This window comes from Struthio camelus, chromosome 2 (genome assembly GCF_040807025.1).
Source record: "Struthio camelus isolate bStrCam1 chromosome 2, bStrCam1.hap1, whole genome shotgun sequence".
In the NCBI taxonomy this organism is placed as follows: domain Eukaryota; kingdom Metazoa; phylum Chordata; class Aves; order Struthioniformes; family Struthionidae; genus Struthio; species Struthio camelus.
The window spans coordinates 143,230,745-143,244,147 of record NC_090943.1 but is presented as its reverse complement, the minus strand read 5'-3'; the positions used below and the strand labels follow the sequence as shown (position 1 = coordinate 143,244,147).

The 13,403-nt window shown below is 37.8% G+C and overlaps 1 protein-coding gene across 2 annotated transcripts in view; it reads right to left on the bottom strand.

The window, feature by feature from the left end:
- The window catches only part of ANGPT1 (angiopoietin 1), a 169,393-nt gene that overhangs the window by 49,825 nt on the left and 106,165 nt on the right, over nt 1-13,403 (bottom strand). For both annotated transcript variants that reach the window (XM_009683048.2, XM_068932813.1), the window contains exons 5-6: nt 11,118-11,245; nt 5,744-5,845 (exon numbers count right to left, since the gene is read on the bottom strand). In XM_009683048.2, the coding sequence (XP_009681343.1) occupies nt 5,744-5,845; nt 11,118-11,245 (230 nt within the window). The remainder of the gene's footprint in view (nt 1-5,743; nt 5,846-11,117; nt 11,246-13,403) is intronic.

The window sequence follows — 13,403 nt, the reverse complement described above, 5'->3', positions numbered from 1 at the left end:
AGGAAGACACAGGTTACTATTATAAGAAACCATAAGCTAGTTCTCAGAAGCAGCTATAAAAATTGTCCCTTAGGGTGATCATAGCCATACAATTTTGAGGTAGTAACAGTGGAGATGAAAATGTCTTGTCCATACGACATCAATCAACAACCACAGTTTTAAGGATTATAAATCTGAATATATTTACGTAAGTGTACTGTTCTGGCATTTGGCTCACACTTCCTTGAGTTACTGCTTGCAAAGAACAGCAACAACAACAAAATCATGGCTTAAATGTAGCTCAAGCTAAATTGAATGGAGAAAACCTGTTATTGTCCTAAAACCACAGGCATCTTGGTAGCTAGGGATCTCTAACTCTTATGTGCATCTATGTTTTCCACATGAAGATAAAGGTTTCCTAATTTTAAATTCCTGTCAAAACTACAAATCTTAACTGGAAAGTTGATAAGTGTTTTTAATTCCTATCAACATCAGTAGCATCTATCTTCAGCTCCCTAATAGGAATTAATTGAATTAGGCAAAGTTGGTCTCAATGACCATCTCGGTACTTGACATCTTGATAACCCAGTGAACTACATGCTTTAAAACTTTAGCAGGAATGAAGAGCCAAGAAATGAACTTTTGACAAATCAAGGTAACATGAAATAGTCACAGAGTAGTGTTAACATCTTTAGAAATGTTATTTGATAGCATTTGACTTTTCTTTTAAAGAATACAGATACATGGCAAAAGGATCAGTAATATCAGACTACTGTAAATGCAGAAAGTGTGGTGATTTCATGGCCATATCAATGCTTTACATAGCTTAATTACTTATAATCCATAAGAGGACACAAAACTAATTCAGAATAGCTAGCTTTAACATAACTGAGAGTTATGAAAAATATTGTTTCCATAATATGAGCATTTAAATTGTATGCAATTTTTTTTCAGTCAAGAACATTCTACTCAGGCAAGCCATATGGCTTATGTAATTTTTGTTTTAAAAATAAACCCATTTGAGGTTATTTTCCACTAAAATAGCGGAGCAGGAATCATGAAGCATACACAAACAATTTTGAAATACACCTTGTGCATTGCTTTTTATGCAGTCAGCCTCTCATTTGAAAAAGAAAGTGGTGAACGTAATCTAATGTGATCAGAAGGGACAGGAGCCCTGTTTGTAGCTGTTTGATTCTTCATGCTTGGGGAAAAGAAGAATGCGTGCATTCTTTGTAAATGGACAAAACTGCATCAGAGAAATATCTATCATCAATCACAGCTCCAAAAGGGAATCGTTCAACAGCTTGAATTTTTGCCTCTTTGTTCAGGTCAAGCACAATGTTAATTGTGGTGAGGACCTTTTTCCAAGAAGAAAAAAAAGTATGAGTTAGTTTTGCTACTGAAGCAATGTGGAATAAATAATAGCAGAGCTTAGAGATAGGAAAGGTGGAGAGAAAGAACTCTAAGGAAGTTGAAAATTGGAACTGAAACTTTCACAAAAGGAATTAAAACAAGAGCTAAAGCAGCTGGAGACCACAAAAGGAATCAGGAGATGAATGCCGGACACTTTTGCAAATAAGAATTAAATTTAAGTAACATCTGGAAGCTTTCGGAATGGACTGAGAGATGGCAGTTAGAAATAAGTCTTGGTTGGAGCAGTAGCTTTTGCTATGCCTTGTTCAGGCAGACCAAGAAGCCCAAATACACAGCTTGCACTCCTTAAGACTTGCAAGGACTGTCAAGATGAACACATGAGATGACCAGCAACCTGACTGTCGTGAAGTGGAAGGTGCTGCAGGAAATGGCTGAGACCTTTACTCAAGCTAGAGCTTCCTCATAAGGATAAGCTGCAGCATGAATATAAAAACAGTAAAAAAAAAAATACATGCCTAGAAGGAAATCAAAGGCTTACAGGCCACAGAGGAATTCAGTTGTTTTTTTAGGTAAGCAGAAGACACAGATCACAAGACTTGTTATCCCAGTTATAATTCACTGAGGCTCAGAGAAGGTCACATTATTCCAGTTAATGTAATGAAAATGCCTACTAGAACTGCACGCAAAAATGTTTTCTGAGAAAATTCTAATAACCACTTCTGTGGTTCAGCTCTCAGGGCATTGCAGAATTTAGGCTGTGGAAGAATCTAAATTGTACAGCTCTGGTATCATCTCAACTAGGCATCATGGAGCTAGCCATCACATAGAGCTATCCAACAGCTTTATAGCTGTTAGTTAAAAGAAGAGAAAAGGAAGAAATCCCAACTGAAATGGAAGTGATTTTGCAGACATGCTTCTCAGGCACACACAGTTGCTGGTGATGACTTTAAAATAAGTTGATGGTAGACTTGCTTTAAGCATTAAGCTGGTACTGGACTCTCAGATCATTATCAGTAATGTGAAAGTAAGTGGTGTGTAATTTACCACTGAACTTCAGTCTTGCCTCAAAGAACCAAAAGAAAACCCTGCTGCTGGTTAGGAAGATAGGAGGCGGTTGCCATAAAGCTTAGAAATACAGCTATGGATCTAACATATACAAGAGATCTTAATCTAGCTCATGACATTAGGAAAGATTAAAAAGGTGATAGCTTTCTTTTGTAAGAGAAAGGAAAATAGCAATACTGTGGCAACTGAGGTATGTAGTAAAATTAAATACTGACACGCAGGAAAAAAATTGGCTAGAGAAAGGATTGTGGTAGGCTAGCCAAGGCACATAATTTCAAATACCTATTGAGAGTCTCCCTCCAATGATAGAAAGCAAGAAAAAATGTTAAAGGTCTGAGGAAGCCCTCAGTAGACCTGCCCCCTAGTAAGCACCACCTAGGAAACTGATAGTGAATGTTTGGCTTTTGTGTGTGGAATAACTTCTGTGAAATTCATAGGAATTATTAAACTAGACATGCTAAAAGGCTGGGGAACAGCGAATCCAATACTCAATCACCTAACTGAATAACGGATGTTAGGAGCGTGTGACCCAGCACCTTCAGCAGCGCAAAAAAAGGCTTCTTCTGACTTGACCCATCTGAGTTACAAACCCCTTTTCGCACTGCGTGCCCTTCTGGGAGAATAAAAGTAATGGCACCAGAACAACAACTATTTGAGCAACATATCACAATAGTGTTTAAAGGTATGTCTACATGGTATGATCCACAATCACGTCCTTCTAATCACGGGAAAAGTGAACCCAGAGAGTATTTGTAGGAACAGTTACTGCAGATCGGCTGATAACTTGTGCAGGAAATCAGTGGCGTGTTTCAGTCCTTAGCTGAAGCTAAGCTGAAAAGAACTCTTTCCTGGAGGTAATGCAGCTATAATGTAGAAAAGCCATGGAGAAAATATGCAATGGCTTCCTAAAACTGGAACAGTCAAAAGCTTGTGGGGGCTACAGAAGTATTTTTATATATATGTAAACATATATATATATGTAAATATATGTGTTATAAGTTAACATATGTGTATATATAACATATATGTGTTATCTATATATGCAAACATACATATAACTCAGGTTAGTAGCCTGAGTTCCCACCTAGCTCAGAAACTGGCAAACGGTGCTTACTTTTAACTCTGATCAGCTTAACATTTATGCAGATTCTTGTCCAATAAGTAAATATATTGAAAGTGGTGGAAGGTCTAGTGACTTATGGTTATTAAATTGCTATGATTTTTTATTATTACTATTTTTATTAGATTTGGGGCCCCAGCGAGATATAAACACAACGAGAATGCCTTGGCAAATCTGAAAAGCTGTATCTGAACTACGAGTTGAGAGACCACATTTTAAGTTCAACCACTCTAAGCGAGTCCATGCATCTCTGTGTCCCCCTGCTGCACTACCCTGTTTCCATTGGAAGAAACCCTGGATAGACATGCCAGGAAGGAGTGGTGAAACAATCCAATAGAGCCTGGCTGAACAGTGAGGGATTACAGCAGGGGTGCTCCCGCCTTGAAGCTCAGACACAATTCCATATTCCAGTAAGCTGCAGAGCTTGCACCAGTCCTGATCATCCACTGTTTGATGATATGTGTGATCATAGCCGGGGGCTTCAGCTAGCTACCTTGGTGAAACGGTTCAAACGAGCAGACACAAGCCTATATCCCTTCCTTCTTCATGAAGTGAAAGTACAAAATATATCCTTCTCATTCAGTGGAAGTAACAGATAAGACTATGACTTCCCTAAAGAGAAACAAAATTAATTTGGACTGCTGAAGCTACACAAAATCCCATAAACCAATACTGAAAAGGTTCACACTCTTTCAAAGAAAAATTTGAGGAAAACCTGTAACTACGTGAAGGGATATCTATGACGTTTTCCCACATGGGAAAACCTTAAAAAGAAGGGCTGTTCTTATTAAACTGTCTAAGATAAAGCCTAGGACAACTAAACAGAGCAAACTTCAATAGTTCATGTAGTATTCATAAATTAAAACAGCATATATAGGTAGAAAATGAGTTAGGTTGCATATACAAATTCCAATTTACTCATAAACAGAATTGGCAGAATCTTCAAATTTCTAATTCCCCCAAAATAAACTGATGTTTCATATTTATTTCACTTTATTTCACCAAAATCAAGTTAAACAGTTTTGAAATTTCCTGCCGAATTAGAACTGCAAAAGGAACCTGATTTTTTATCTTTACAAATTCAAAAAAATCCATTCAAAAATATCTATTTGTCCTTCTAATCTTACTTTACTTTACATATTTTGTAAAACAGATTACATTATCTGGCTACGCATAATAGCATGGATCTGATCACAAGGACCCAAATGTTTAGTTTTACTCTTATCATACATTTTATCAAGTAGCGTAGCAAAGTTAGAAGGAAAGCACGTATAAATTCCAAAATGACATTTCACTTTAATAAACTGATCTCCACTTTTTTTCCTGAAATGAAAAGTTCTGTAACAGAACTTTTCCCCATGGAAATTTTTACTGGACTGAACTTTCCTTTTTCTTAACCGTTTTAAATGCTCTTTTATATGGTGCTTTTTAAGAAAATCTTTTTCACAACAGTTTTTATCTCTGACTGATAACACAATTTTAGAAACTGCACTAGGAATGCCACTACAGAATTCACAGAAATGAAAGCTATTCCTCAGGGACTCATAGAAGGAAGCTCCCTTGGGAAGTTTGAAAGGAATCAGGCAGGCAAGAAAAAACTCAAAAGTTGTTTAGATTGGAGTAATTTTTTTTTTTTACTTGGAAAGTGAAAATAGCCTGCTAAAATCACATCATCTGTAATTTTGTAAGTTATTTATTTTCTTTTGATCATATTTGAAGTATCACCATTTCCCGTACATTGAATTGATTGGCAGAGGCATTGTGTGGCTTGGGATAAACCCCAGGAAAACTTCTCATTCCTATCTGAGATGTTCCAAGTTTCAGAGGAGTTCCCTTTAGTTGAAAACATCCATGCATGAGGAACATCATCGCATACCTATTAGCCCTTAACATCGCAGGAAGTCAAAACTTCCGAGGCACAGAGAGCAATAATCTTCACTGCTTATGCCTGGGCACGGTCTGGATGTAATTTCAGTAACCAGTTTGAAAGCAACTCTAAGTCATGCAGAAAAGTACACAACTAAGTACAAAGAGTACAATTATTTAAAATAATACCAATAATGACAAAAGGTAGTTTATTAGAGAGTGTAGGACTACATCATACCATTACAGGCAGAGCTATCTGCTGAAGAATATGGGAAGTACTATATGAAATATAATACTCCTATGAACTATAATGCTATTCCACGTTTTTTACCTTACCATTTTGTATTCTTTCCAGCCTTTTTGGAAATCCAGACTTCCATCTTCTCGGTGTTGTATAACTGTCCATCCTCCTCCTGCAATTTCCATATTGCAAAAGACCTATGTAGCAATAAAAAAAAGTAGATACTGGCATTAGAATTCTGTCACCTTGGGTGGGGGGGAAAGCCATTTGTGAGTAATGGAATTCAAGAACTTTATTTTCTTATGGATTCACCCCTGTGTCCCCCAGTCCCTTCCTCAGAATAACCTGAGCTCTCCCTATGTCCACTGAAATTCTCCCAGTAATGTCTCCCATACTTCCAGTACATTAATCAAACACAATCCTCTATCATCCTCCTCAGCACCCTCAGCTTTCAGTATTATTAATTAATAATTAATATTACTTTCAGTAATATTTTGTAGTGCTTGTAGCAGAGTATCATTCTGTCTAAGAAAGAATCCTTAAGAATTCTTGCAGAAAATAGCAATTCATGGAATCCAAATTGTAGCACAAATGTAATTATTCAATTATTGTTTGGCTCTATATTGTAATATTGCCTACTGTATGTCAGGTAGTACTGAAAACATGGGTACCCTATCTCAGTTTAATCTGCCTTAGGGCTGACAAAGAACATGGATAAGAGCAGGTTTAAGAACAGAGCTTTCCCAAACAAACTCAGAAGTTAAGACCAGTACTGAACCTGTAAGATCATATACTACAGCTATTCCACTAATAAAATTCTAAATTAGATACTGACGTTCTATATATTAAGGACAATTTATGCTCCTAACAATTTTACTGAAGCTCGATGTAAGAATATTATGTCAACTGAAATTTATTACCAATCTTAAATAATCCATATAACAATTAAAATGGATATTTCATTTTCACTTATTTTTCACTGTTCTTCTATGATCCTTTTCCAATTACAAAAGATAAATTATAAAAGCCTGTGAAATACTGTTTATTCATTCTGGTTTTTTGGTACATGGCAAGGGATAGTACTCATTAGTGCTCCTATTTTTGTATGACACTTGATTTTACAACCTAAGTTTCTCAGAGTTACTCCCTGAAGCAAATTTTCTTAATTTTCATTCTCATGTACTCATCTGTCCCATACTGGCACTGCAACTACCCCAAATTTCATTTAAGTGTGCCCTTGAATAGTCACATCCCCCTTCTAAAGTAAGATGCCAACTTATAAGAAGGTTGAAGAGGTGCCACCAATACGCTTAGCCTTTGACATTCACATCAACAAGTGCAGAGTAAGTTCATTCAACAATGGCCAATAATTTAACGCTTCCAGTTGCTTCACCAAATTGAAGATCATCAATTCAGTTAAATAAAGATTCCTCCCACACTTGACTAGAGAACCACTTTTCACCCTCAGGCAAAACAGTTCCAAATCTTTCCTACTCATACACATTGTCAGAGTAATCCTGTGCAAGTATTTTTGTTTTAATTTGCTCCAGATATGCTGAGTAAAGTCCCTGCATAGGTACAAGAAGGAAATAGAATACTGAATAGTGCAAATACGTGAACTTGATTTCGGATAACCACAAGAAAACCCACAATTTGCTAGACAAGCATTTTGGCCCTCTTACTCCTTCAGGGAAGACACTGTGGGTCAAAATATTTATCTACAGGATTTATTTTCTTTATTCTCATTTACAGTGAGAATTTCTAAATGATGAATTCAGTTATAAGTCCTCTCAAGCTTCGAAACTACTGTCAATTTTTAATGCATTAAATCCTCAACTGTATTAAGAGCACTAATATTAAAGATTCAAAAAATGTCTTTTTTGTGCTAAAATATAATAAAATACCTATAAAAATACTTTGATGCTTTCTGAATGATATAGCAGATTACAAGATAAAACCTCACAGTGACAGAAAGATTTACAGTACCACATTCTTCACAGATCATCATTGTGAGGTCTGGCACTCTGTGTAATGGTAGACACAAACACCTGCCGTATTAACAGCATTGCCAAGCTGATTATAGATGTTAGCTGTGCATGATTCTAGCCAACACATGTCCTGGACTGGCTTCTGTCCCAGACAAGGTCAAGGCACTGAGCCATTAAACACCTTTTAACATATTCTGATATTTAATACTCTACCAACAGCTAAAAGTATGAAGAAAAGTGACTTTGAATTTTTATACATCTCTAGATTCTGAGTCCATGATCAGTAAAAGGTCCTCATTTAAAGGAACTCCAAAGCATTGAACATTTACCCTTCCTTGACTGCACAGGAAAAAAAAAGCTACTAAATAACATATATGGGGCCATTTATACATATTTTAACTGTATGGATTAAATTATTACAAGCTTTATAATAGCCATTTAGAATTCAGCACAGTTTTAAAACAAATAGAAAGACAAGGATTACTAGGCATTACATTTTAAGTGCTTGCTCATTAAGAATTAGCACATCTAATTGTTCACCTGGAGAAATAGGCTCAAGATCAGCCATTTAAGATATGAGGATGTGCCTGTGCTGTGCAGACACCAATTCTGGTGCCGACCATGTCGAGAGCACAAGCTCCACTGTATATGCATACATTTAATGAGTTAAACCTCTGGCAGAAACACACATGGTGACGACCACGGGGAGATATGGAGGCATTGCCGGCACTAGGACAAGTCCCCCTCCGGCATCTTTTCGGCTCCCGAAATGGCAATGACCCCTCTACTGCAGCCCATCTCCTGCCCCATGTCTGGGATGCTTTCTTCTGCAGACGACCCCCCTCCACAGTTTAACTCAGAAGACTCTTCCTCTCCCTTTTGCTCCCACTATGGCTTGGGCACCATCATTCGTCAGCATGGGCAGGCAAGGCATACACACACAAAAGCACTCTCAGTAACACCAGAATAAACTGTTCTAATTAGCTCAAGAGCTTTAGCCTGTCTTTTTCTCTCCCATCTCAAAAACACAGAATATTTTTAAGGTCCTTTTAAACAGAAATGAATCACTAACTTTTGGTGGAAGTTTGGAAGACTCTTCAAGCTAACGAACTGTTGAAGCTAGCAGCATGAAGGAAAGATGTCAATCTAACTTTATAAGAGGAGAGTAAATGGGAGGATAGTTTAAAACATGCAAATAAGTAAGCATAGGCAGATGAGGCATATAAATGGCATGGAGTTGTAAGCATGGAGGATAATCCTCTATGAATATATGAAGGCATAAATGCCAAAAAGCTAGGAGAACTGACAGTAACTTTTGTACAGATGATCAAGGGATATTTTCTATTGAATCTGTGGATTCTAGGAAGTATCCCTTAGGAAATACAACATGAAATGAAAATATTTTTGTGACCTAAAGTATAAAATTACTATAAATGAGAAAGTTGCCAGAGGCTGCAAGTATTACAGAAGGTAACACTCTATTAGTCCACTTAAGACTTGTTGGCATGGTGCATTGCATCATGGTATTCCACATAACTAAGCTGGATTTAAACAAGCGGGTATGTCTCCCTGGGATACCCATCAAGGTACAGCACAGGTCCCAGACGCAATCTCACTATGTCAGTGCGGTGCTATCTCTGGGCTAATTAGTTTTGGCACAGCGCTGCGCTGATGTGATTTTGAAGCTAGCTCAGCTGGAGTTAGTTTAGCTATCTCTGCACAGCACTACCTTGAAGGCTGTTAATGCAACCTTAATGTCTGAAAAACCATCTGTTGAAGCGATCAGAATCCTCACTTGACTAGCGTGAGTGTGCACAGGAGCAGCTCTTACAGTATTATCGCTAGGGCAAGGTAGATACAGGTACTAGCAGAAATACCCTCCAGCACACTTATACAAATTCTTTCACTTTCTTACTAGAACAGGAAGCAAAAAAAAATGGATTCTGTTGGAAAAAATAGTGCAATGCTATCAGCTTAGCTGAGCTGCCTTTATTGATTGACAACAGTGTCTGCAAATAAGGATATATCAGAAACATCATGCAGCTTCCATAGTGTCATTGTCGTTATACTCCCGGTGAAGTGGATTGAAGCTAAATGCACCAGGAGCAGCAGTTGTACAGTGCTTTCAGGTAATCATCTTTTTTCATTGCAACAAAGCTTGTAGGGATGGTATATGAACTTTAATAAGTCCGAGATAACTCACTGCCAATTTGCATATGCAATCCAGACTTTAAAGGTGCACCTGTGTTCTGAACTGAGCAACCTCTACAGCACTACTTCTAGTCCTCTTGTCTTGCTCAATAAGCTTAAGGGGTGTCTGTATTTTACTATAGTCATGTCAATTATTTGTCCATTCACTTTCATCAGAGTTGCATTGATCTTTGTCTACAACATTCTCCCACTCCAATTCTACTCCAGGTTTATTGAACTCTAATTTCTTAGTAAACTATAACGTCTTGACATTTATAGGCTTCCAAAGGCCTGTAATAAAACCAAATTCACTTTAGAAACAAATTTTACATATATTAGTATTTCACCATAGAATAGCTACAGAAAATAAAATTTATAGTATTTATTATTGCCTCTTTCTGTTTGCAGGGTCATCATTTACTGCCATAAGAATAAATTCATCAGAAAGATATTGCTCCCTCTCTGCTATTTGGCCGATTTGCTGGGTACCACTGCAGTTTCCTCCCCCAGGCAGCAAGCCATTAGCCTCATTTAGCAGCTACTGCCAATAGTGCTCTGTTGAGAGAGAGCCAGCACTCCTTCATATACTAATTAGGCTGAGATTACTCTTTCACATCCCTAGCTACAACTGGCTCAGCCACCCTGGTCCCAAAAGCCTTCCAAAACCATTCCTCTCTACAGACTAATGCTTCATTTTCATTAAAAAACCTCTCAGGGATGTTTCATCTTTGTAGAGAAGCATAGATAAGTATATGTTTCATCATCTCAAGCTCTGCTAATTTTTAGCGTGTTGTGTTCTCCGTAAACCAAAAAGTCTCCTTCCTGCTCCCCATAAAAAATGCAGGCCTTTCCTAAATCTTCTGTAGCTTTAAAATCTACTCATTCTGCTACTTCCTTCTCTGTGCTAACAGACCATCTCCCCATCAGCCTCCCTTTCAGCATTTTACTAATTCTTTTCTAAACTTTACCCTAAACCTATTTATGGCCATTGCCTGATTCAGCTGAACTTGCAGAGCAGGAGGAATTGAGTCAACTATTGACTGAGCGTCTGCTGGAATTTAAGAAGGATTCCCTGTCAATGAGAAAGAAGGATGGCTGGAGTTATACTCTGCACATAATTTATCATTTACTTCACTCTATTGTATTTTTTTAAATTGAATGTAGCCCAGGTTATTTGTACCAGGACAACAGTTTGCTGAATTAAAACTTCCATAATGATTCCAAGTGCTCCCTTAAGGCCAAGGTAACATCAACTTCAACAAACAAGAGCAAACACCACTTAACGTTTTACCTTTTTAGGATCTGACACGTTGTTAATATAAATAGTGTAGACCCCGCTTTTGTTGAAACCAGATTGGTATACATCTGCACAGTCTCTGAATGGCTTTTCTTCCTCCTTTTTTGCATTCTTTAGTAAAACTGCAAAACAGAAAAATATAATAATGCAAGTTACAACAGCAACCTCAGGTAATACTATACCAAGCAGGTACACTTTTGCACAAGTTTTTCCTTTGAAATATGCATAGTAATAACTGTACTTTGGTCCATACACAGCTAGTGCATTCGGCATAGTTTTAACCATTAAAGAATTAATATGAACCTTTCAGTCAAATAAATAGCAGAGGAGGCACTAGCAGAAGTCATGACGCAAATGGCTAAATAGAGCATCCTGTCTTGTGTTGCAGCCTATGACAAAGCAAACAGAGCAGATTACTTCCCAGTCCTGGACAGTTGCAGGAGTCCTGCCTGTCTAAAAGGGTGTCTAGTAGATAGCCAAGCATCCTTACCCCCCGTGATGGCATCTTGGAGCGGACAAGGTTGTCAATGCTGTGATCTGAGCCAGAGACTCAAGAGACAGGAATACAGAAACCTGCAAGGAGAGAGCTTGTGCCCGTTCTCTAGGAGGTGCTGCCTTTTAAACGGCCTAGGGGCTGTTTTCTTAATTTGGGGAGGAGGGAGGGTAAAGGGGGTAGAGAATTATTTTATGATCTTCCTGTCTACATACAGTTGCTGCACACTACCGGTGGAAAAAAAGAAGCAGCACTGACTTCAGAGCTACTGAAGTCAGTTGTTTAGAGGTATGTTTTAGTCCCTGGATTTATTTTTTTAAGATACAGAATAGGAAAACAGTTAATGTTAGAACACCAGCACAGATCTTGAACCTGTATATCACAGACACACCATGTACGTTGAGCCTGGGCTGAGAAATCAAGAAGGCAAGAAGTCTGAGGATCCCAGTCTTGAACAGTCAGGAGATTCCCTGAAGTAGTAAAATGTGAGAGAGTTTCTTTGCTTTTACAAACAAAAGCAGCCTGATCCCACACGATACCGAAGGATATGACTTCATTCCAACAACACATACTTTAAGCACATCAGTATTCCCATGGAAATCCATCAGTCTACTCTGATTCTTAAAGCTAAACATGTCCTTAAGTGCTGTGCAAAGCCTGGGTCAGCACTTCATTAATCCCTACAATAAGGAAACAACATTTAAGTCCTCCAGACACAGTCATCGTCTGGTGACAGCCACATCTTTTTCATTTTTGGCTTGAAAATGTAGGCTATAGGTACACCTTTTTCACTCTCAAGGAAGTGGCCTACGCTGCAAATCAGGTGCTTAATGATGATGGTGTGCAAAAGAGCAACAGTCTTGCACAGCGTGTGGGACTACTCAGGCCATAAGATGATGTGCAATACCAAGGCTTTGCAGGTTGATATACTATCTCCTATATGAGTACTTCAAAATAATATTTTAGCATGATAAATTCCTGCAAGATGAAGTGGCATTAATACCGCAGGTAGTATTCACAGGTGGGGAAGTTGAGAAAGAGAAATGTTAAATGATTTGTCTCAGTAATTTCATGAAAGGCCAAAAATAGAACCAGTGAGAAATCCAGTCTTGAACTGCAAGACTATCCTGCTCCCTAGATAAGCATTTTACACAGACTGTCATAAAGCTGTTTTTTACCTTTTATGTCTTTTATTTTGTTCTTTTAAAATTGGACTTTAACAAAAAAAGTCTTTTTTTTCCTTTTCCATTTATGTGCTGTATGTTTATTATTTTTGTCCAATAACATCAATAAAAATAAACCCTGCTTCACATACTTGTATGTGAATTCCAGCTGGAAAATCAACTGCTTTGAAACTTGGCCATATTTGGAAAAGAAAGGTAGTGCTGGCAACACAGTAGGTGATACACTTCCCTTTGCAATAGGACTGAATGGGTTCCTCAGCAAGACATGCAGGAACAATGAACTCTCAAAGGTGCCATTTTTTAGATAACACAGAACTCAGGCCTTAGTGATTTGTATTAATTAAAGATTTTGTGGTATTATTTTGTAAGCAGATGGTGTTAGCATCAGTGGCCAAAGTCCAGCCTGAATAATTACTTGGGGCTGAAGCCAAAGCCTAGAGGAATTAAACGAAAGCCTCTCATTGACTTCAGGGGGCTTTAGATTAGATCCATTCTTCCTGGCCTGAACTTCTCTAAGACTGTTGTGTCAACTGCAAACATCAGTCTCTCTTGTCTAAAAATGTATTTAGTCTTGCAGAGGCAGTGTCTTCATTTCCTTGAGTC